This window comes from Dermacentor silvarum, chromosome 4, assembly GCF_013339745.2.
Source record: "Dermacentor silvarum isolate Dsil-2018 chromosome 4, BIME_Dsil_1.4, whole genome shotgun sequence".
NCBI lineage: Eukaryota > Metazoa > Arthropoda > Arachnida > Ixodida > Ixodidae > Dermacentor > Dermacentor silvarum.
Genome location: NC_051157.2, coordinates 210,281,046 through 210,306,486, shown reverse-complemented (window position 1 = coordinate 210,306,486; position 25,441 = coordinate 210,281,046). Strand labels below are relative to the sequence as shown.

General features: G+C 48.6%; 1 protein-coding gene across 1 annotated transcript in view; it reads right to left on the bottom strand.

The window, feature by feature from the left end:
- LOC119449216 (high-affinity choline transporter 1) overlaps positions 1 to 25,441 on the bottom strand; it is a 174,238-nt gene that overhangs the window by 21,112 nt on the left and 127,685 nt on the right. Inside the window, exon 10 of the mRNA XM_037712396.1 lies at positions 9,086 to 9,336. Within this exon, the coding sequence (XP_037568324.1) occupies positions 9,086 to 9,336 (251 nt within the window). The remainder of the gene's footprint in view (positions 1 to 9,085; positions 9,337 to 25,441) is intronic.

Genomic DNA, 25,441 nt, shown 5'->3' with positions numbered 1-25,441 from the left:
GCCCTCTGCCGTGTTCTTGAAGGATTTCGCGACATTTTTTTTATTTTGACAATCGACCCTTAGGTCAAGCGTTCGTCGTGACCCATCGCATAAATACTGGTGATGCTAACCCTCTTCACCGACGTCTTTATCGCGTTTCTGCGTCGCAACGAGCTGTTATCCAACAGGAAGTAAAATGTTGCTTTAAAAGGACATTATCGAGCCTTCCTCTAGTCCCTGGGCTTCTCCCGTCGTACTTGTCAAAAAGGAGGATGAAACGTGGCGCTTTTGTGTAGATTATCGCCACCTGAACAAAATCACAAAAAAGGACGTTTACCCTTTGCCACGTATTGATGACACTCTAGACTGCCTATACGACCCCACCTATTTTTCTTATATCGATTTACGGTCCGGCTAGGGCAGATATCCGTCGACGACATGGACCGAGAGAAGACCGCATTTGTTACCCCTGACGGTCTTTATCAGTTCAAGGTGATACCTTTCGGTCTCTGTAACGCGCCCGCCACTTTCGAACGAATGATGGACTCTTTGCTTCAGGGGTTCAAGTGGTCCACCTGTTTGTGCTATCTGGACGACGTCATCGTTTATTCATCTACATTCGACACGCATCTAGACCGTCTTTCAGCGATTCTTGGCGTGTTCCGTCGGGCCGGTCTCCAGTTGAACTCCTCAATATTTCACTTCGCTCACCGCCAAGTCATTGTCCTTGGACAGCTGGTGGATGCCAGAGGCGTGCGACCTGATCCGGACAAAATTTGCGCCGTTACGAACTTTCCTGTTCCGGAGTCTACCAAGGACGTTCGTAGTTTCGTAGGGCTGTGCTCTTATTTCCGACGCTTTGTAAAGGTTTTTGCGACCATCGCTCGTCCCCTTACTGACCTCTTGAAGAAAGGCGTCCCGTTTTCTTGGGGTTCTGACCATGCCGCACATTTTTCGCAGCTCATTACTCTCCTTACCACGCCTCCAATCCTGGCCCACTTTGACCCGTCTGCCTCAACGAAGTTCTAACTGATGCCAGTGGTCACGGCATAGGAGCAGTGTTAGTATAACGCCAGCGTGGACATGATCGCGTTATAGCCTATGCCAGCCAACTTCTATCGCCCGCCGAGCGCAATTATTCAATCAGAGTGCGAGTGCCTCGTTCTTGTGTGGGCTGTTGCGAAGTTTCGTCCATACTTGTACGGACACCCATTCTGTGTCATCACTGAGCCACCACGCTCTCTGCTTGCTGGCTATCGTCGCTCAAGGACCCCACGGGACGATTCGCTCACTAGGCTTTACGCCTGCAAGAATATACCTTCTATGTAGTGAATAAGACGAGACCCTTGCACAAGGATGCCGATTGTTTGTCCCGCTACCCCGTCGACGAACCGGCTGATGCGGACGCCATCGCTTCCGTTTTCTCTGTGTCTCAGTTGCTTCAAATCGGCAACGAGCAACGCCGCGATCCTTCGTTACGAGTTCTCATCGACCATTTGGAGTCAACGCCTGGTGACGCCTCTCTCCGGATGTTTCTTCTCAACGAGGGGACATTTTACCGCCGCAATTTGGATCCCCCCGTCCCTGACCTTCGGCTCGTCATTCCATCCCACCTGCGTTCGAATGTCTTCCGCCAACTTCACGACGCTCCCTTGGCTGGGCACTTGGGCGTCTCGCGCACATACGACCATGTACGCCATCACTTCTTTTGGCCGGGTCTCGCCCGCTCCGTGAGGCGCTACGTTGCCGCTTGTGAGCCCTGTCAGCGCCGGAACAAGCCCTTCACACTGGATGTCTCCAGCCAATCGACATACCACCCGAATCCTTTTGCCGCGTTGGTCTGGACCTTCTTGGACCATTTCCTCTCTCGGGCTCCGGAAATAAATGTGTCGCCGTCGCAACTGATTACGCTACGCGGTACGCAATCACCAGAGCCCTCCCGACATGTTGTGCTACTGACGTCACTGACTTTCTTCACTGACTTTCTTCTCACACGGTGCTCCTCGCCAATTACCCGTGCACTGACCGTGGCCGTAGCTTTATCTCGACAGTCTCCGAGGACATCCTCCGCTCCTGCTCCGCCAAGCACAAGTTCAGCACGTCCTACCACCCACAGACCAACGGCCTCACGGAGCGCCTCAACCAGACCATCACCGACATGCTTTCGAAGTACGTTGGGGCCGACCACCACGACTAGGATCTTCATTTACCATATGTGAAGTTCGCGTAGCACGTCACGACACCGCCTGCTATTCACCATTCTATCTCGTATACGGCCGAGAAACCGCGTTGCCCTTGGACACATTGCTGCCCTCGCCCGCACGTTCAGCCACTGAATACCCCGCGACGCGATCGCACACGCCTACCACGCGCGCCAGCTCGCCCGCACCAGTCTCGAGGCCTCACAGGATCATCCGAGACGCCTCCATGATGGCCAGCATCGCGACGTGCACTTTTCTCTGGGTTCTCGGGTGCTTCTCTGGTCAACCATCCGCCGTGTGGGGCTTTCCGAAAAGCTACTGGCGCGCTACACTGGCCCATACCGTGTGCTGCGACAAGTGACAGATGTCACGTATGAAATCATCCCCGCCGACCTCTCGGCGTCATCGTCAGCTGCAAGTGACATCGTTCACGTGACGAGACTAAAGCTCTATTCACCCTATCTGAACGCATCATTGTTAAAGCGCAGCAGCGACATTACCGACCATGAAACTCGACGCACCACTATCCTCCTCCTCTCCAAATATTCGGGTTTAAGATTTTTTCATTGTTAACACGACGAAACAACGTTTGCACCCAATCACATTAATCCAGTACATGAAAATTCATCGAGTCGCAATCATGAACATGAAGTGCTACCTATATTTTCTCGCATCCACAAACGAGTTGAATGCGTCACCAGAAATATTGTCGCTTTCACTGAAGCGACTATTTATCAAAGGGAACTTCTGGAACATTTTCGCCGTGAATAACGACTCTACGTTTTTATTGTTTTAATGAATTTGTTAGGATTGTACAATCTTTCTTTTCTTTCCTGTTGTTTGACCCGGGTGCATATGAATGTTTCGTTAGACTTTCATAATAGTGACACGTGTACTTGTTTATCTTTCTCGGGTGACCGCTTTTCACCGGTTAACAAATGTTATCGCTCAGCGCGGGACGCGCTGGACGCGCCTGTATATGTATCGGAAGTTTCTCGAATGTTATCGATGATTCTATCCACTGTCTGTTGTCACCGAACCTTGTGTAATCTGATTGTATGCGTGGCGCGAATAGTGCAGTACTTTCCAGAAGACACCTGGGCACCATACGGTTACTCTGGAACCTTCGATCACTCATGTATAATAGCCGACGAGCTTGACCCGCTGATGTGATTTTTCAACGATCGCCGACTGTTGTCGCCGCTATCGTTGTGCTGTGATTGTAACTTTGCTACTGTGTTTTGACCGTCACTACCACGTGAAATTATAATACTGTACTTGCCATTTCCAGGATTCATATCGCGTTGTTCTTTCATTTTATGTACTTGTTACTTATCCGCCTTTAGAAATGCATAATATTTTCTCTCGTTGGGTCTGCTTAGTTAGGATAACATTCTGAATGTATCGTTAGACTTCCTTTATACTAATGTATTTACCTTTTATAGAATTCAAACCTGTTTATAAGGATTTTTTTTCTTTTTTTTTCTTTTCTACAGGTTTTTCTATGACGGCCATTATTTTTGATTGCCGACGGACGGACGGACGGACGGACGGACGGATGGATGGATGGATGGATTCTATGAGCGTCCCCTTTGAAACGGGGCGTTGGGTTGCGCCACCAAGCTCTTGTTATTATTTTGCCTAATGTCCGCCCTTTATTTTTGAGAAACACACAAATACAAAAAAATTCCAGGCAACCTTTTTGAACCATTACTGGGAACTCTGTTTCTGTACGTCTCCGTTGTTTGTGGTCTCCCTACTTTTCTGCCACCAAACCTCCAACCGCCTCTTACTAATCTCCACAGCTGACATGTTTACTTTGCCCGTGCCATCCCTGAACCCAAGGACTTCAAGGAGGTCAGAGGAGCCTAGACTTGCAGCTGGGTAGATTTCTTCACATTTCAATAAAACATGTTCCATCGTTTCACTAGCTTTACCACAGCAAGCCCCCGCCCCCATGTAAGGCCCTCTAGGGTCTTCAGGGTACTTAAATAAATTTTAAAAAACTACACCGATAATGCTGAAGAATAGTAAGTGACTCACTAATCTTTATCTAATATTTGTCTGATAGTTCTTAAAATTAAATTATGGGGTTTTACGTGCCAAAACCACGACCTGATAATGAGGCACGCCGTAGTGGATGACTCCGGAATAATTGGGGTTAGAGCCCTGCACGGGACCGGGCCGGGCCGAAAGCCCGGGCCCGGCCCGGCCCGCCGGCCGGGCCGAGCCGTCAGAAGCGCTTGTCCGCGGGCTCAGGCTTAAAGCCGCGGGCCCGGGCCGGGCTCGGGCTTGAGGCCGCGGGCCCGGGCCGGACATCCGGCTTGAAGCCACGGGCCCGGGCTAGACTCGGGCCCGCTCATTGAAGGGCCTAAGTAGGCCTTCGAGCACACGCGACCGTTATGCATTGCATGGTTCAGTGCATTCTGTGCCAAGCTGAAGTGACACGTGCAAAATGACTGTCATCATCATCATCAGCCTATATTTACCACTGCAGGACGAAGGCCTCTTCCTTCGATTTCCAATTAACCCTGTCTTGCGCTACCTGATTCCAACTTGCACCTGCGAATTTCCTAACTTCAGCATCCCACCTAGTTTTCTGCCGTCCTGGACTGCGCTTCTCTCCTCTTGGTATCCATTCTGTAGCTCTAATGGTCCATCGGTTATCCATCCTACGTATTACATGGCCGGCCCAGCTCCATTTTTTCCGCTTAATGTCAACAAGAGTATCGGTTATCCCCGTTTGTTCTCAGATCCACACCGCTCTCTTGACTGTACATCTTATCACATAACTATATCTTATCAAAGAAAATAGTAAAACAGATAAAGTTAACAGCGGAGCTGTTTCAGCCGGGCCTAATGTGTCCGCTGAATCCAAAAATGTGGGCCGATCCTGGCAGCAGTGCAGAAAAGGTCCCAGCGCAATGGCACGTACACCTGTGAACTAGCGAAGCTGAGCCTGGATAAGTCTAGCTAAGAATGGTGGGGACTAATTGCCTATCGATAGGCAAATGATAGACAATCATTAGCTAGTCAATAATCGATCAATAATCAATAAATTCATGAAAATGCTGGGGATGCCTTGGTAGTGCTTAGCCTAGCCCAAATACGTGGCCAATACCTTACGATAGCCAATCGACAGCCAATCAATAGCTAATCGATAATGGATCAATAATCAATAAATTCGGATAACTTGGTAGTTCTTAGCCTATCCCAAATACGTGGCCAATATCTTGCAATGGACAATTGATAGCCGATCAATAGCTAATCGATAATCAATCAATAATAAATAAATTCCGGGAAATTCTGGGGATCACTCGGTAGTGCTTAGTCTAGCCCAAAAGCCAGGACTAGCTAGGTGCCCATCATCTCCGCTGTCTCTTTAGCATTGCGCCGCCAGTGCAGGCTAGGCAAATTTTTTTTCCTTCTCCGCAAAAGCGAACATTGTTTCCGCGTAAGGAAAAATAAATTATACAAAGAACCACTCCTCAAACCATTTCCATGTTACCGCTTTTGCGATCGCACTATAACCAGTGTCGATACTATAGCATTATTTTAGCGCTAAGGCCAGTTACTTTTGTGCTTCAATGCATAAAACAGCGTTTTCCTCAAAAAGTTACAGGAACGCCCATGCATTTTGTCGGACACTTTGAAATTTAGTATCTCGAAACTGGTTCAGTCCTGAGAATTCGTCCCAAGTGGATACGCCTTGCGAACTCAGCGGCTATAATTCGTAGATTGAAATATGTGCCGTAAAATAATTAATTAAAAGTTAATTCCCGTAATTATGTTAAATATTCAATTAGGCGTTTTGACCATGCATTAGGCCATCCATGTCAGAATTAGCTGGGAACTACATAAAACAATTAGCCTCCTTAGAGCGTCGTCGCAATAATGCGAACACACGAAATCCTGAGATATGGTCAATTCCATACTTCAGAACACTCTATAAGCATCAGTCGTTAACACATTACCTACCATTCACTTTGAACAGATACAAAAATGGTGGTAATTTCAGTAAGAAAGAAGTCAGCTGACACTTTGCTCGCTTGTAATGTATCTGATGTGATTATTATTCTGCCTTTGTGTATGGTTCTGAGTATATAATGTAAATCCTGTTTCGTTTTTTTTTAGCAAAAGTTGATCTTGTAAAATTCAGTCTCATGCTATGTTGTATAGCTGGTGTTGCGTTGTTTTGTATAGCTAGTATTGTTATTGTAGTGTTGTTTAAAATGCATTCTGTTAAAACTTTTTCCAATTTGTTAACTCGCCGTGACGCAAATATTCTTTGACTTTCCGTTCATAGCCATTTCGTCTATGAGGAATTCCAGCGATAGCTAGAAATATATGTGAATTATTGTGCATGTGTGCACACTGTTTGCTGTACTATTGCCTTGCCTGGTCTTGTGGGTCACGTCAAGCTACATATGTATAGTTTTTAGTGCAAAATGACCGTCCAACATGTAAACTGGACAATATATTGATTTGATTTGATTGATTTCTTCGGACACTTTGAAAATTATTATCTCGAAACTGGTTCAGTCCTGAGAATTCGTTCCAAGTGGATACGCCTTGCGAGCTCGGCGGCTATAATTCGTAGATTGAAAGATGTGCCATAAAATAATGAATTAAAACGTTAATGGCGTAATTATGGTAATTCTTCAATTGGCCGTTTCGATTTCTCGTGGAAGTAATGGCCGCCTCACCGAGTAGTTTAGATCAAGGATTAACTGTGCTATCTGCCACAGGCAATCTTTAAAAATTTCGTTCAGATAAAATGAAACGTCCTGTATATTTGCATGCTAAATGACATCATAGAACCATATCGTACAAATCAAGGTAAGTGCAGGCGCACCACCAGAAAAATAGTAGCACAGGCAATGGGCCGGATTACTGATGTTCCCGTGGGAGAAACAAAGATTTCGGCCTTTTATTGCTTATATACTGCAGCTGATTAAACCTCGAGAAGGTGGGGCTGACAGATACGGTACAATCTGTAAGTAAAAAAAAGAATTTTTTTCTTACAAGCCGGACCTGGTCATGCCCACGCGGGCCCTAGCAAAGCTTAGTAATGAACGCCCGGGCCCGGGCTCAGTAACATGGGCCCGGGTCGGGCCCGGAACCACGGGCCCGGGCTGGTCTCGGTCATGTACGCCCGGGCCCGGGCCGAAAAATCAGGCCCATGCAGTGCTCTACTTGGGGTTCTTTAACATATCCCTAAATTTAAGTACACGGCTGTTTTCGCATTTCGCCCCCATCAAAATGCGGCCGCCGTGCCCGCGATTCGATCCAGCGACCTCGTGCTTAGCAGCCATACACCATAGCCACTAAGCAACCACGGCGGGTCCTGATAGGTCCAATGTACTTCTGAACGAAGGTTGTAAAAACGCTTGTCGAGAGCGAGGTTTCGGATAAACATGCCATACATGTCGAGAACAGCATAGAGGAAAGTATCCGTAGTTCTTAACTGAATTGAAGAAATGATAGATAAATGGAAATCAAAGTGGATGAAAAAACAACTGGCCGCGGGTGGGATGTTCCAGGGCAAACCACTTTCTTGGAGTGGTGGTGCTGGCTAACACTCGCAAGGTTAGTTCTAGTAGATAAACATATATAACCAACAAAGTGTTCAAGATAAGAGCACCGTGGTAGCTCAATGGTAAGAGCATCGCACGGGTAATTCGAAGACATGTGTTCGTATCCCTGCTGCGGCCAGTTTTTTTTTTTTTTTTTTTTTTTTTTGTCCAGCACTTTTAGTTCCTTTTATGTATCATTTCTTTGATTCAATTAAGAGCTACGAATAATTTCCCATTTGCTGTCCTTGGTGTAATTGTTTGTTGGCTTCCTATGATATTTATTTATTTATTTATTTATTTATTTATTTATTTATTTATTTATTTGTTCTTCTAGATGCTCCAGTGAATGTATAGTAACGAATTTGTAAACTTTGTGCTCCAAGTTATTTTTTGTAATTTTCTAAAATTCTTATAGAGAGTTCCAAAACATCCATCAAAATTCTCCTTGATCCAGCTTTTACGGGCTCTTACTTTTTTTCTCAAATTCAACAAATTTCACTCAGAACAGTCAAAGAGTTGGTTCATAAAAACATTTCTGCCTTTTACATGTGTTAGAATAGCGAAATTGTAGCTGGTGCCGAGCTCACTGTTTTTCTGAAGCGCGTGCGCCAGAAGTAGGCACACATCAACACTCCAGTTAAGTTACGACTAATATTTTGCTTAAATAAAGCGTAATAACATGCAAACCTTTTGAGAGAATATATTGGCGCTTGCCGTGAAATTTACGGCATCCTTGGATGGTCCTTTTGGAGCTCTCTAAGACGCTCCCGAAAGGCCAATCATGTTCGTATTGTCAAAAATGGGTGCTCGATCCGGCAGCATTCGGATGGTCTTTTCCAATCGCCTGACTCTAGATCAGAGCGCTCCTGTTATCGACGGGCGCTTCCGGTATTGCCGTCGGGGCAGCTGAGAAATCGAGCCGGTTTCAGGTCACATGACCCTACCGATTTCCGTTGTTGCGTGGGCGAAGGTTGACTCTCATTCCGTTCAGGCCCACGACGACTATGGTCTAGGTACGCAACATCGCCGGTATGCTTCACGTCAAAACGCAGCCGCCGGCAGCCGCGTTACCAGGAGTTCCCCTCGGCTTTCGCTTCCTTAATTCGCTGTCACTGCACCGACTGTCACCAGCTGTTCAGGCAATGCAAGATAGATTCTGCTTAGACCCAGAGTGGGATCAGTCCACTCGCATATGCAAGATCACAGCGACCATCCGAAGATGATACTAGAAGCTCGATATTTAAGACGACACTGTGACACTCACACAACAACGGCAGTAGTCGGCGAGCATTTTCCGGGAACACTGGCACCGAGAAAGGAGAGACTCACCGGAAGATGTCCGCGGAGGGCGGCAGGACGTTATTGAAGAGCCAGCTGGCCAACAGCGAGACGGCGATCAGCGTGATGAAGCACATGCACATTGAGAAGGTGCGGAAGGGGAATCGCTGCAGCTGCAACTCGTTGTCGTAGTACGGGTAGTAGATGAAGGCCGGAATGCCCAGGAGGGCCTCGCCGCCAGCCGCGCGGAAGAAGCCGCCCACCAGGTACGCGGCCAGCGACCCGTACGTGTTCACGTAGTCCTGCCACGCGCAGGATGCCGCAAAAATGGCTGATTATTTATATTACAGCGGAGGGAGCGTAATATTGTGAAGAGCCCAACCTGGCTCCCATACAAGAGTGTGTCTAGCATGCTTAGGAAGGTGGTCATTTGTGGGATGATGTTTTATGGGTGGCGCTATCCCTCTACCACAGTGCCTCATTCATACGCGGGACTCAACCGGTACTTCGAGCGCCACTTCGCCAAGGACGAATTCGGAATCCCGTGCAGTGTCCGCACTGTACTGTACCGCATATGCACTGTACTGACCGCACACTGTGCCAGTGGTACCACGGCACAGTGTGTGTGGTACATTGATAGTGGCACCGGTACTGGTGGTACCGCCGCACGGTTTTGTAGCGTTAGCTACACTGGCCTAGCCAAGCCCGTTTCGCGCGGCGCATCAAGAGCCGTGCTGCGCATGCGCAAGCATCAGTGATGTCACACAGCTTGCGCAACGGAGCCACCGGAGCCGGCACCTCTCGCGCACTCCGCCGCCGCGGCGCGCGACTCACCGCCGCCGGTCTGCGCATTCCAGAGGAGTGACGTTGTAGCCGTGGTAGACGCACTGGCGCCGGCGCGCGCTCGCGGTGCAGTCGCCGTCTGACACTGCGCTGGAGCCGCTGCGCTTCTGACTGGCGTTTGCCAGTGTGGTATAGCCATGGAGAAGGAGAGCGCAAATGCTGCTCAACAGCGCAGAAGAACGGAGAAGCTTGACTCATCGGATCCCGAAGTAGTTGCCTGGCAATTAGCGGTTGAGCGTAGGAGAAATGAACAAAGAAGGCTATATACATGTGACACATAATACGTATACCGCGTGTGTGTCATTGGAGTAGCAGTAAGCATGACAATCAAGCTAATCCTTGACAATCCAGACATCCAGGAAAGCTAAGAATAATCAGCTGAACCTTTGCTAACGCTACGTATATCCTGGCATAGCCGAGCTAAGCCACTGCAACTTTTTTTAACACTGTGTCAGGCTACATAATCTTCGTGATCGGCCCCGAAAGCCATTAGAAAAGAAAATTCGTGGTTAGTTCCCAAGCAGAGCCAGAGCTCCAAGCCGTTACAGCGAAGGCTAGCGAAGTAATCCGCGCATCAATAGCCCGTCAGATGAGCACGCTGACCCCTACAATCACAAGTGTGCTTTTCCTTGTCTCCTGGAAATACTGCGCAGCGCTGGTTATCGAACGAAAAAAAAGAAAGGCATTTGTTAATATTGTTACGGGGAAAAGGAATAAGAAATGTATTTACAGTGTATTTACAAGACTGGCAGCGGCTGACAAGATCATAGTAAGCACACGAAGTCCCGAGCTTCGTCTTCTTCAAGTGCTCTCAAAACGCCTTCTTCATCGCTCTGTCACATGACCCCCGGCGGCTGAAGCACCGACCCGGTGCTGGTTAGGAGGCGTTCGAGTGATACGGCTTAAGACGCGCGACGTGGACTACGTCGGAACGAGGCTGAGCCACGGTGGGGTCAAGAGGGGCGATTTCGTAGGTGACGTCGGTTACTTGACGCAAGACGCGGTAAGGACCAGAGTAGCGTGAAAGCAACTTCTCTGAGAGGCCAACGCGTCGCGACGGAGACCAAAGGAGAACCAGGGCGCCCGGTGTGTAGTGGGCGTCACGATGGCGGGTGTCATATAAGCGCCGCTGATTTTCCTGCGAGTCCACAAGTCGACGTCGGGCAATATGGCGTGCCTCTTGTGCCTGGATTATGGCGTCCCGGGCGTACTCTGATGTGAAATACAGGCTATCAGGCAAGAGGGTGTCGAAAGGTAGCGTAGGGTCGCGGCCAAACAAGAGGAAGAATGGAGAGAAGCCTGCGGTATCGTGGCGAGAAGAATTGTAGGCAAAGGTAACGAATGGTAATGCAACGTCCCAGTCGTGATGGTCAGCGGAGACATACATGGATAGCATCTCAGTGAGGGTCCGGTTGAGACGCTCGGTTAGACCATTCGTTTGTGGATGGTAAGCAGTAGCAAGTTTGTGTTTAGTCGCGCACGAGTGTAGAATGTCATTAACAACTTTCGAAAGAAAGTAGCGGCCTCGGTCGGTAAGGAGCTGTCGAGGGGCACCGTGGTGAAGGATGACGTTTTCTAGTAGAAAATCGGCGACATCGGTTGCACAGCTTGTCGGAAGAGCCCGTGTGATTGCGTATCGGGTGGCGTAATCTGTTGCTACAGCAATCCACTTATTTCCCGAAACAGACGTAGGAAAAGGGCCTAAAAGATCAACGCCTACACGAAAGAATGGTTCTGAAGGCACGTCAAGTGGTTGAAGGCGGCCAGCAGGGAGCGTGGTCGGCTTTTTTCGTCGTTGACAAAGGTCACACGCAGCGACATAACGGCAGTCGTCACGGTAAAGACCAGGCCAAAAAAAGCGCCGACGAACGCGGTCGTAAGTCCGTGACACGCCAAGGTGACCGGCAGTCGGCACATCATGAAGCTGGGCGAGAACAGTCCGGCGCAGATGCGAAGGGACAACTAAGAGTCGGTCAGGGCCGTCAGGGCGCATGTTACAGCGGTACAAGATGCCATCGTGGAGTTCAAACATTCGAAGGGAAGGGTCGGGCGTCGTTGAAGTCAGCCGTTGAATAAGGTCTTTTAAGAAGTCGTCCCGGCGTTGTTCCGCTCCGATATCGTCAAAAGCACTCAAAGAGAGAACGGTGACAGGAATGCCGGCCATAGAAACGTCAGGTGGGTCGACAGGATGGCGCGACAAGCAGTCCGCATCTTGGTATAACCGGCCTGTCTTGTATACAACTGAGTAGTTGTATTCTTGAAGGCACAGAGCCCATCGGCTAAGGCGCCCAGAAGGATCTTTCAGAGATGAAAGCCAACACAGAGCATGGTGGTCAGTAATGACTGTGAATTGCCGGCAGTACAAATAGGGGCGGAATTTTCCCACTGCCCAAACGAGAGCCAGACACTCGCGCTCAGTGATGGAATATTTGCGCTCAGCAGGGGAAAGAAGGCGGCTGGCGTAAGCAATAACACGGTCTTGTCCTTGTTGTTTCTGGGCCAGGATAGCTCCAATACCATGGCCGCTGGCATCGGTACGGACTTCTGTTGGAGCTGACGCGTCAAAGTAAGCGAGAATGTGAGGGGAAGTAAGCAGCCGGATCAGCTCAGTGAAAGCACGAGCTTGCTTACAGCCCCAAATGAAGGCAGCGTCTTTCTTGAGGAGCTGAGTAAGAGGGCGTGCAACGTCCGCAAAATTGCGGACAAACCGACGAAAGTAGGAGCAGAGGCCCAAGAAGCTGCGAACGTCCTTGGCGCACGTGGGCACGGGAAAGTCTTTCACTGCCCGGATTTTATCTTGATCAGGACGGACACCCGAAGAATCGACGAGATGTCCGAGCACAGAAATTTCACGACGACCGAAGTGGCATTTGGACGAATTGAGTTGTAGCCCCGCCCGACGAAAAACAGATAGGACCGTCGATAGGCGTTCGAGGTGCGTCGCAAAAGTGGGAGAAAAAACGATCACATCGTCCAAGTAACAGAGGCAGATGGACCACTTGAAACCGTGTAGGAGGGCGTCCATCATTCTTTCAAATGTGGCTGGGGCATTACATAACCCGAAAGGCATGACTTTGAACTGATAGAGGCCGTCGGGAGTAATAAAAGCCGTTTTCTCACGGTCCATGTCATCGACGGCAATTTGCCAGTACCCGGAGCGAAGGTCTATGGACGAAAAATATTGTGCTCCATGGAGGCAATCAAGGGCATCGTCAATGCGTGGTAGCGGATAGACGTCCTTCTTGGTTACCTTGTTTAGGTGCCGATAATCTACGCAAAATAGCCAACTGTTGTCCTTTTTCTTAACTAGGACAACAGGGGATGCCCATGGGCTACAAGAAGGTTCAATGATGTTACGAGAAAGCATCTTATCAACTTCGTGTTGGATGATGTCTCGCTCGGTAGCAGAGACGCGGTAGGGTCGCCGATGGATTGGGCTCGCATCCCCGGTGTTAATGCGATGTTTCACAACAGATGTTTGTCCGAGAGGACGGTCTCCAAGGTCGAATAAGTCCCAGTACGAGGCAAGGAGGCAACGTAGTTCATTGGCACACTGGGGCGGAAGGTCGGATGGCAGATAGGGCCAAGGGGTCGAATTCCACGAAGAGCGGCAGTGACGTGAAATGTGACCGATACGGCCACAAGTGAAGCATATTGGCCTGTCGTCGGGAGTGCGCCATTCAGTCGGGTTGCGATACCGCGGAGGGGCATTCATGTTGCGAGGGCGCATGGCAGAGGCGGACGAAGCGTAGTCAGGCCGATTAACGGAGCAGACATTGGTCAAGCCAACGTTGGCCAATTCCTGGCGTACGACGGTCTGGATCAGGGAAACGGTGGACTGGCAATTGTCGGAGCCAAGGGTTGGGGTTTGGACAGGAGATGCGGCCTCGATTTCACGCCGGATGATGTGGACGATGTCATCAGAGCGATTGGGCGTGGGCAGACTGCGGAGGTCTTCGCAGGTGGACGTAGCAGCCGTGTTGGGGAGGCGGGGAAACGGGTGGGCAATGCGGCGGCTCTTGGCTTCTTCAAACCGCCTGCATTCGGTAATGATGGCTTGTACAGTACAAGAATTCTTAAAGACGAGGAGGTAAAAGGCGTCATCTGCTATGCCCTTAATGACATGTGCGACCTTATCAGCTTCGGACATTCTCGGATCCACTTTGCGGCACAGAGCGAGCACGTCCTGGATGTATGTGAGGTAGGACTCAGTGCACGTCTGGACACGCGAAGCGAGGTCTTTTTGAGCGGCGCGCTGACGTCCAACAGGATTGCCAAACAAATCCGTGAGCTTCTGTTTACAAATGTCCCAGGTGGTAAGTTCCTCTTCGTGGGTTTGAAACCAGACGCGTGCCGTTCCCGCGAGATAGAAGATCAAATTAGCCAGCATGGCGGTCTGGTTCCAATGGTTGCTCTTGCTCACCCGCTCATATAGTTGAAGCCAGTCTTCAACATCCGTGTTGTCAGTGCCGGAAAAGGTGCCGGGGTCGCGCGGTTGTGCCAGAATGACGGTTGGCGTGGGGGCCGACGAGCCCGAAGCATCCTCGCCTTGAGCTGGCATGGTAGATGCAGCCAAGGAGCGCCCGCTGCGTAAATCCGTCTTGAACTTGAGCCCGCAAACTCCACCAAAAATGTTACGGGGAAAAGGAATAAGAAATGTATTTACAGTGTATTTACAAGACTGGCAGCGGCTGACAAGATCATAGTAAGCACACGAAGTCCCGAGCTTCGTCTTCTTCAAGTGCTCTCAAAACGTCTTCTTCATCGCTCTGTCACAATATATTAATAATATTCCTAATTGTTTAATTCATCGTCAACGATTCCTTAGGCTGGTCACACTGTTATACTTGTTGCTGACCGGCCGCTTAGTAAAAGCGGACAGAAGAATTACCTAAATAACATATTAGCACCGTGCCGGAGTAAGTCCATCGAAGTTAACCCTTCCAAAATCAAATTTACGTTATTTAATTCTGCTGACAAAACTATTACATATGCCCCGGCAGTAACCATGTCACTTTATTGATGCAGTTTACCACTGGTAATTTCTCGACGTCACAATATATTCATACTTAAATACAGCAGTCATGTCACTAACTTGCCACATCAAAAGCTCGGCTCAGTTGGGCGAGGCGTTACTAGGCGACGCATGTGACGTCATTCCCAGGCGGAGGGTTTTCGGCGTACACCTAACGGCGCAACCGCCGGCTTAAACCACTTCGCGGTTAAAACGGGCTCTTATATCGCGGTTAAAACGGGCTCTCACGACGACGGTGACGGCCATATAATTGGCAATAAAAAATAAATTACCTGGCTTTAATGTATACTATTTTTTGCATATAACACACAACTATTATTTTCTCCCTTGCCGCAAGATATCTCTATAGATACCAGATTCTCAGTCGTGCCACTACATACCCCTATAAGTTACTCCTTACTGTTACTTCATTTTTGTAATATTAAAATTTATGGGATCAGACCACCATCTTATAACGAAGTGCCTCGTCGTGGGGTGGCTCCCGAATAATTTCTACCCCCTGGGGTTCTTTACCATGCACCCGATGCACAGTATACGAGGCCGCTCGGACCTCGGACTTCGCAACAGATCGTACCCGAGCAGCCCAACACCATAGCACTGGTTTCACCCTAGAGCTACTCTCTATGCTACCAAAGACAGCACAGTTGCGAGTCTGTTTTATAAATGCCGCTCGCGCTTCCATTGGCAGAAGGCCATCACGTGGATTCCAAGCAACCGCGCACTGCGAAAAAAGCTGGCACTCGGGCCACATTTCTGTGCTTCCCGACACAGCCGCTGCAGCGAACTGGATTCACACTAGTTAACGCCAGTCAAGTTCAAAGCGAATCCGGCCCTTCATTGCGTGCGTTGGTGACGTGCGCAACATCTAGTGCTATACGGTTGTTCCATAGCAGTTCCGTGGTTCCGTCGGAATGAGATAGCGCGTTCGATGGTCGACGGAAACAGTCGGAGCGCTGGAAGTGTGTTGTGTTACACGAGCGTCAGAAGCACTATTTGAAGCTGGGGACTTGGTGCTTTCACGTGCCGTGCTTCTTGTGTCATTGCAAACGAGAAGTCTATCACACACACGTGCATTGTTGGAACATGTTAAACGCGCACCGAAATGACGAGAACCGGCGTATTCAGCATGGTATGGCCGATGGCGCACCGAAATGAAAAAATGTCCGGTAGTCGCACGTAAATTGTGTGTTCTGTGTATGGCGGTTCATCGCAGCGAAGTGAGTACGTGTTCGTGTTATTGATGAGCGCCAATCCTCTACAAGTTTCAGAAGGGATGATCCGATCAGTAGCGACAAGTTTTATTGCCTTGTTATCGCTGTCATTCGTCATGCGCTACTGCGTGCGAGCTGTTCCGCCGGCTGCGATGCGTGTGGTGACCGCGTCACGTCCGAATCGCCCGAGCGTTCGTGTGATTGCTGTTACGAAGTGTGTTCAAGAGATGCAAATCGCGATATATATAAATGTGCGATGCTATGTGCCTCAGCATTGCTAAGCGAAAAAGCAGTAAAAGTGCTCGTTTTGGTAGATGTGCGTGGGCTCAAGGTGAACCGTGCATAAGCGTTGCCAAACGCATTTTCTTAGGTATAGGCACCGTGCATTGCAGTTTGCACGCGATCTATGTGCCACTACAAGTGAAGCTTTGGGACGGTCAGTGTCAAAACCAGCAAAACTGGTGAGACGCTGTATACATTCGCCGTGATACTTTCGATCGCTTATCACGAAAGAAGACTGTCCGAGTTGTGAAAATATCAAAGTGCGCATGCTCTGCATGTGATAGCACGCGTTCGCAATCGATATGAGCAGCGGGAACAATTGTGAGCTTGATATCGTCAAAGTACAGGGCATACCTCTCAAACGAGCGACGATAAGGAAGCCGTTGTCGTTCGGAATGGCGTATCATTTTCATCGCTTCTCTAGTGGCCGGCGTCGGCAATACTGGGGCGAAACAAGAAATGTCGTAGCGCCATCTGAACAGTGAACGGTGCCCATACCGATAGAGAAGCTCTATCAAACCGACCTTTCAAACTGCTTTCTAGACGTGCCGTGTACTTCAAAAGTTGTTACTGCATTTTTGTAGGTACTTCTAACGGTGAGGGGAATCTAAGGGAACGGCTGAAAAGTTATACATGTGAAGGCAAATGACGCTGGGTCATGAATATAAATTTTGGGCAGCCTTCATTTTTTTAATGTGGACCTTGGCACGAGAAGCAAAATATTATTTGTAGATCTGGCTCTCACTGAATAAATAAATATTGATGGGACTCGATTCTGCGAGTGTATCTTGTATATTCACAAGTTGTTTATTGCACGAACTCTTACACGTGGCAGTGGGACCGGGCAATGCTCTTTCCACAGTCAGCGTTAAGTGAGCTTTTAAATGTGGCCCTCGATTAGCACAACTCAAGTTAGCATTCCTGAATAAAAATTGAACATCTCATTACTAAATCTATTTTCACTGTACCGCGCACCTTACTCTGTAGTGTGCACAGCTTGTAACACACACCCTGTTCTCACATATTATAGCCTGGACTTGGCCGCAAGAGGATCATATCAATGGAAATGACTATTATACATAATTGTGATTAATGATGCCCCGGCGGAGCGTTTCTTAGCAAATACACTGTCGAACCATGTGAAGTGAACTGTGTTGTGTTCCTTATGGTTCAATGTAGAGCACAAGCCATCAGATTGGACAGAGGTGAGCTCATGGTATCGTAAACGTCTTCCTTAGGTGGCTGCTGATGCCTGTTGAAGCGTGTGCCTAAGCACACCATACTGAGAAAGGTACAGTGCAAACTGTACTTTGCTCGCGGGCAGGAGGCACGCTGGGCGTGTGTTAGGCAAAAGTGGCCACTGTTCCACGACGAACACTGCCAACTCGAGCGGCTCATGTCTTTCGCAATTCCGTTCATTTGTTTTTTGCAGCTGCCGCGGTACGATTGGAAAAAACCGCTTACAGATGTTGTCCGCAGTACCAATAATTTCAGGATTTCAGTGAGCCCGAAGACATTGGACGTATGGAAGTACAAGTATGATCAACGGACATTTTTCAATGTCGAGCGCTCGTATTCAGCCTAGAAGCTTAACCTTGTTCTGAGGATGAACAGGCACAATCTTGAGCACAACTTCAAGCTGATTCTTGTGTTAATATTTTTTACAGCTTTTGGACAGATTTGCAGCTGGACAAAATTCAATATTTTCATTTTTACCTCCTTAGTTTTTTCCATTTCACTGGTTAGGCACAAATTTGAGTTTTCTCTATTAAGCATTTAGCTCTTTTATGAGCGTATTGTACCTACACGTGCATGCTTGATCCTTTCGATGCACCATTGCAAGCAACAAAAGTGTAATTGCATTACCTGATTATTTTATCATGGCAATTGTACAAACAACAGGCCCAGTGCGACATGCAGGTAGACCGTAATGCAGCCTATTATGTACCCCGCCGAGTGCAATGAAGACTTACCAAGTCATTCTGCTTGTGAACAGCCTATAGTGGCTATTTAGCCCCCTGTCATGCCTTACCTGTGCCTCTCAGTTTTTTCTTTCTAAATGCCTAAAAATCAAGTCTCTAGTTCTTGTTTCAATTTTGTTGGAATGCCTCATGTTGCTCAATCATTTGCTAGCCGTGTAATTATGGACAGGTAGGGAAATTGAGCTCCAAATGTGGAGTAAGGGTATCCAGTAGTAGGCAATTAAAATAAAATATTGCTTCAATTCTGAGACAGCTTGTATGTAGAAATTTGGTCCATCTTATCTCTGTTGTCAGCTCCTGTAACTTTCCTAATGTAGCACCGCCTCAGATGTTGCTTATAGACCCAGTCCATATTATTACTAAATAATTATATTTCATCTACTGCTTATGTGAAGCAGGAAGCTAAAGAGGCGCGTGCGTCGTCAAGTCACATATGGTAAGGGCTCTGCCAGTTTTGCTGTGTGACGCAATGCAGCTATATCTTCCCTATGTGTAAAAAAACGTTGTACAATTCCCTACACTACCACAGAAGGTTACTTATTGGAAACCCGAGCGTGAAAAGGCACATGCAAGTCCGGCTGTGATACCCAGTGCCTGCTGGTAGGTGGGTGCTAGGAACATGTTTAGAGCAAATCTCAAGGTGTACCAGAGTTTAAGTACGAATAGTGAACGTTGATTCACCAGTAAAATGTTTTTGAAAGACCTGGGTGCTGAGAGCTTTAGCACGCAACTAGGTATAGACCTCATTATGTTCAGTGTAGTTTTCTGCGTGAAAGAGAACATGAACTTGACGCAGCTCACTAAATCAAAACAATTTCCTATGTTATGCCGTGATCCTATTGTATATAAGTGCACACTTTAGTTCCCTGAAAATTGCATTGGGCTTTTACTGCCTAAACGATGTTGGACTTGCAGATGAGGGCTTTTTTTCGTTCACAGTATATAACAGAGCATTGCACTGCTCCGATTCAAGTATTTATCTCTGTTGCGTTAAAATCAGAATGCCAAATAATTTTAAGCAAAGAAAACCTGTTAGGTTGGTGGGTATCTGCTTATCACCAATGCCAACGTTTATCCACTTTTGTATAAAATATATTTTATGTTGAAGCTTAGACCGCCTTTTTATGTAGCTTTTACTCTTCAACTTTTTGTAGGATATGGGGGCTCAATAAAAGAATATTTTCAATAGACTTCTTCAGACTGGTCAGAGTACGATCTAACGTTACTGTCGAGATCTAACGTTGCTGTGCTCGGTCGCTCGGTTACGAGGTATTACAACGCCGACGTTGAGCGCAGGAACAAGCGCCGAAGAGCTGCGCTCTAAAGACTAAGAGAGCTATCAAAACTGGTTTGAACTAGTGCTTCGCAAAAAAAAAGGCGCGTGAGATTTCGTGTTCATGTACTTTCCTGCGCTCAATTGCGCCGTCGTGGTCCATTTGTTTAATTTTACACTGCAACCTTGAAAAAGTAATGACCTTTATTTTGCAGGCTTTTCTTCTGTTCTTAAGGAGCTGAACATTAATTAAACTATTATTGACCGGGAAACAGTGAAATTTAGTTACAGCCAGGTGATCAAAAACTAACTACGTCCATAAGCCCAATGCTACCCAGAATGACGTGAAAACCTAATATTTCTTTACGCTGTACACTCGCCGGTAAGAACTTTCACGCTTTCATAAAAATACACACGCGTGCCTTGCGATCGGCGCTCTGTGTTAGTCTTGTCGATATCGCCCACGCCGATTAGAAATTTTAACAGCGAAGCTGTTCGAAGTGCCTTCGCCGTCTGTCTGTTCGACGGTGTCACGCGTGTCACGTGACCAGCAGAGGAGTAGAGGCACGCTGAGGGCGGAGGCGACCAATTAGAGGCCGCGCTGGTCGCGAGGATGAGGCACTGGGTATAAGAGAAGGTGTTTCTGTGAAAAAAGGCAAGCCGCGCGAAAATAAAATTGCTGGTTGAATCGCAGATTCGAACCACCAACCTCCGCGTTGCGAGACCACCACGCTAACCGATTCAACCACTGTCGCTTTTTTTATTTTTGCGATAGCAATTATGTGGACACTTTCCGCCGCCGTCGTCGTCGCCGCCGCTGTGAGGCTCCATATAAAGTCCACGGGCGGTAAAATCGCTGCCGCGCGCCGTACGCTGTATGTGCGAGTGAAAGCATGCGACGGTGAGCCGGCAATCGCGGATCGCGCATACAAGGGCGGGAAGCGAGAAGGAAACGCAGTCTTCCAGTCGCACACAACGCTCCGGAGGGAGGGTAGGGAGGTGGAGGGGCCAAGCTTTACTGGGGCCGCGCCCTTGTCCTCGTCGCCTCTTTTTTTTTTGTGTTTCGTGTCTGGTTTTGCAATGGTCGTATCGCCCAATAAAGAATCAGTTTCATCCTGCACATTTTTACGATTGTTTACTTCAGCGTGACTACTACGTGACAATATGGAATACCAACTAGCCCGGTCTCACACCTCACTCCCGCCAGGCCGGAAGGCTTCGACGGCAGGGGGGGAGGGGGGCGTTCGGCACCGCGAGCGCCAACCCACGCGGCTGTTCCTTCAAAGCCATCTGCGGCGGGGGCCGAGTCCGCGCTCCTTGCGTTTTCGCGGCCAACATCGCGTTGATGCGATCGCCGGCATGAAGCTCAATTCGCTCGCTGCTGCTGCTGCGCTAACTCACTCCGGCGTTCTGACAGCAAGCTTCCGCAGTCATCGAGTGAGATGCGGTCATGTTTGCTTGTGCGCGCGTGATACCATGCTTGTTAATTTAGTTCGTATGCCTATGTTTACAAGTTTATACGACCCATAAAACTACTATCTTTACTTTGTATAGCTGTCCACTACTTTGCTATCGCAATCCATGCATTGCCTTTTGGGCGAAACTACAACTTTTTTTCTTTGTTACCGTCTTCGCAACAATACGTGCACATGTACAAATACAAAGCAGGTCACTTGGTGCTACGCAATATTTGGCTAGACTGTACTGATTTAAAAAACCTTCAAAGAGGCCACCATATAAAACGAAGCATCCAGCTCCTGAAGCCACTATGGCGGTTCAGTGATGAGCTTTAAGCATCACGCGTGTACGTGAGACTTTATTCAGCCACTCTCACTTTATCATACGCGCTCTCTAAAGCGTGCTTTTATATGCATGAAGAAGTAGACGCGGTGCGCGCAACTCGTGCTAGTGCTCGGCACGCACTCGTGCCACTGCTCCCACGTTCATCGTCGTCGTCTTCCTCCACAGCTGGCTGCGTTGCCGCTCATCATTCCAGCGTAGAATTTCACTTCTGTCGTCGTAATGGTGAGGCCGCATTTACGGGGGTATGAGCCATTGCTTAAGGGGGTATGAGCCACTCATTATCTTACCTAACAGATGTAATTTTGAAGCAATTTAATTTCGAAGAATCGCAAGCGGCAATGGCGGGTGAATGCTGCTAACCACGCCACCGAGCAAACTCCAGACGACCGCGGACTGCAGGCATACCGTCAGTGACGTCGTTCTCTCCGTCGCAGCCGAACGCGTGTGTAACCTCAAAATTGAGAACTACTTTAATGAACCCTCGGGATTAACCCAGTGATAAACACCGGGCCGCACGTTTTAGCTTCGCTGGTTAACCACCTTCACCGAGTGGAAGGGCCAACGAATTTTTAAGGTCCATAGATCCTAGCTGGTACACTTATTTTTGCGGACAAGGCCGGCAGACAGCCGCTGACGTTCGTAATTTGTCCCCGAAGACCAACCTCGTGTGGGACTGATGTACGCGGGGTTGCGGCATTGTCTCCGGAATGCTTTGCTGGCTAGGCCGAAGTTTTAGATGACCTGAAAATAAATGGTGCCGGCCTAGCGTTTCTCGCCGACGCCGTGACTTACTATGTGGGAATAAGAAAGGGTAAAGTGGTTGTAGAAAAAAAAAGGAAATGGTTTTGTTTTCCAGTATCTTTACTTTTTAAGAGGAAATCCATCCCTGTGGGTTGTGGCCTACCGAAATTTTCACTCTCACTCGAAATTTCATCTGGGGGACGGGTCAATGGCGCTGCCGCCCTCATTTATTGTCTGAATGGCCTATATTAATCGGAACGATGTCCTGTCCCTGATTGACGGAAATCCTGATTGCTGATAGATCAGTAAGCGCCCGTACAATGTACTTTCAAGAACAATCTGGGCTGTAATCACAATTGGAGATCGATCAGCGAGGCTCCCTATGGTAGGTCAGGGCCTCTAACAGTCACTGAGACAGTCGAAGAGTGAGACACTTCTTCTTCTATTGTTCAAGTTTTAATTCATTTGCTTTAGCTTCCATGTAAACATATAAGCGTTTACCTATAAACATTTTGTTCATCTGGTATACATCGCTTCCTGTCTGCGTTTGATCATCACTGCCGATAATCATCCGAGAAACTTCACATTCCAATGAAGAACGGACCAACGATACAAGAACCGAGAAAACCTTACTCCACAGCGACATGTCACGCAAACCTTGGGGCCTTAGTTGGTATAAACATGTAAAAATTAAAGTGGTCGTAGGTGTTAGGAATTATTGGCAAGTTGTCTTTGGTTGTCTACGTACCGCGATATGTGGTTCCATTATCTGCAACCTTTTATGGTGCATGCATCTTCATCACCTAACTCAGCAGCAGACTGTTGGCGGCTAGATTTCTGTAACGACTTTGTTACGATTTACCGCTTGTACAATGCAAGGCGTTTTGGATCGCTGTGGCTGTTAATAATTTCCTGCATAAAGATAGTGTCGGAGCTAACAAGAGAGAGATCCAGCCCTGACAGCGTTGAGATTCCGAACTGATTTTTTATTCTCGCTCTGCACCTTCCGCGCGGTCGAATGATAATTTCTTTCACGGGCGCTGCATGCTAAGGGGCTACAAGGCTCACCCCCCCCCCCTTCCCCGTAGAGCGTGAGCCGTAGGAGTCGTCCAGTGAACGTGCTTGGATGTGGGCATCCAGACTGGAGCTGGAAGCTCCGCGGACACGAGAGCGGCAATGTATGCAGGTTTAATCGATTGGCAGCCACGACGTCATCACGGCCATTGATGTCCAGCGTGAACGTCTTAGGTGTACGATGGAGTAGGCGAAATGGGCCATCACAGGCCGGTGTGAGTGGTGGCCGTATTTGGTCACGCCAAACAAAGACGTGACTGCAGTCATGCAGATCCTGGCTGACGAAGACAAACTGGGGGTGTCGGTCGGCAGGAATTACAGGAGCAAGGTCGTGAAACGTGGTTCGCAGCTCTCGAATGTACCTGGAAGCATCATGAGAGGAAGGGGACAACGACGGCTCAAGGAATTCCCCTGGAAGGCGCAGGGACACGCCATAGACTAGTTCGGCTGATGAGCAGCCGAGATCCGTCTTCAATGCTGATCGGATGCCCAGAAGGACGAAGGGGAGGTGATCAAGCCAACGTTCTCTTGGCTGGTGAGCATTGAGGGCAGCTTTCAGTTGTCGATGAAGTCGTTCGACCATGCCATTGGCGGAAGGATGGCAGGCAGTCGTGTGGATGTGTCGAATGCTCAAGATATTGGCAAGTGCGGTGAAAAGGGCCGATTGAAATTGTCGACCGCGATCGGTGGTGACGACAGAAGGGCATCCAAAGCGTGATACCCAGCCGTTTGTGAAAGCCTTAGCCACTGTCGGTGCTGTAATGTAGGAAATGGGAAACGCTTCCAGCTGTGGATCGCTTCATGTGGTGAAGCGATCCACACATGTCAGTAGGTAACAGGCCCCTTGTGATGGTGGAAGAGGGCCGACGATGTCGAGATGGATGTGGGAAAACCTTGCGTCGGGAGGCCGAAAGGGGCATGGTGCCGTGACCGTGTGACGGCGAATTTTAACACGCTGGCACTGAAGGGAGGTTCGCGCCCAGCGTCGGACGTCAGCATTGATGCTTGGCCAAAGGAAATGAGATGTGACTAGCTTCTGGGTCGCACGAAAACCCGGATGGCTCATGTCGTGCAATTGATCAAAAATTGCACGACGAAAAGCGGTGGGCACGAAGGGCCGAGGAACGCCAGTAGACGTTTCGCACGTTATTAATCAGGTAGAAAATGGAAGCAGGCACTCCGTGAAAGATAGAGACGTGGATAAAGAGCGAAGACTATGCAGCTCAGGATCGTTGCTCTGGGCAGCTACTAGCTCTTTCATGTCTAGTGGTGGCTGGGTCGACAAGGCATCAATGCTTGAGAGTGCATCAGTGGCGGCATTTTGAAAGCATAGTTGAGGGATCTCCCTTGCAGTGTAATTGCCCTGATTGCGATGGAAGGCAAACTTCTGGTGCTTGTGGTCTGTAACGACATAAAAGTCCCGGCCCTCCAGTAAATGGCGGAAATGTTTGATGGCGAGGTACACCGCAAGGAGTTCTAGCGCAAATGTACTGTATTTTACTTCTGGTGGTTTGAGCTTTTGCGAGAAAAAACCAAGGGGCTGCCAACCTGATGCGTGCTGCTCGAGAACAGCGCCAACTGCCACACTCGATGCATCGGTGATGAGACGAATTGGGGCATCAGGAACGGGATGTATGAGCCTGGTGGCGTCTGCCAGAGCCTTTTTGGCAGTGGCGAAAGCAGATGCGGCGTCTTCGGTCCATTCCAGTAGCGCAGCCGGGTCTTTTTTTATGGCTAATAGATCGGTCAATTGTCGGAAAATAAAATTAGGTTGGAGTGCATACGGCAGGCATTGCCAAATCCTGACTGGGAGCTTACCACTGTCGTTGAAAAGAAAAGTGTACAATCATTGCATTCTACCGGTGCTAACATACGGGGCAGAAACTTGGAGGTTAACAAAGAAGCTCGAGAACAAGTTAAGGACCGCACAAAGAGCAATGGAACGAAAAATCTTAGGAGTAACGTTAAGAGACAGGAAGAGAGCGGTGTGGATCAGAGAACAAACGGGGGTAGACGATATTCTAGTTGACATTAAGCGGAAGAAATGGAGCTGGGCAGGCCATGTAATGCGTAGGATGGATAACCGGTGGACCATTAGGGTTACAGAATGGATACCAAGAGAAGGGAAGCGCAGTCGAGGACGGCAGAAAGTCAGGTGGGATG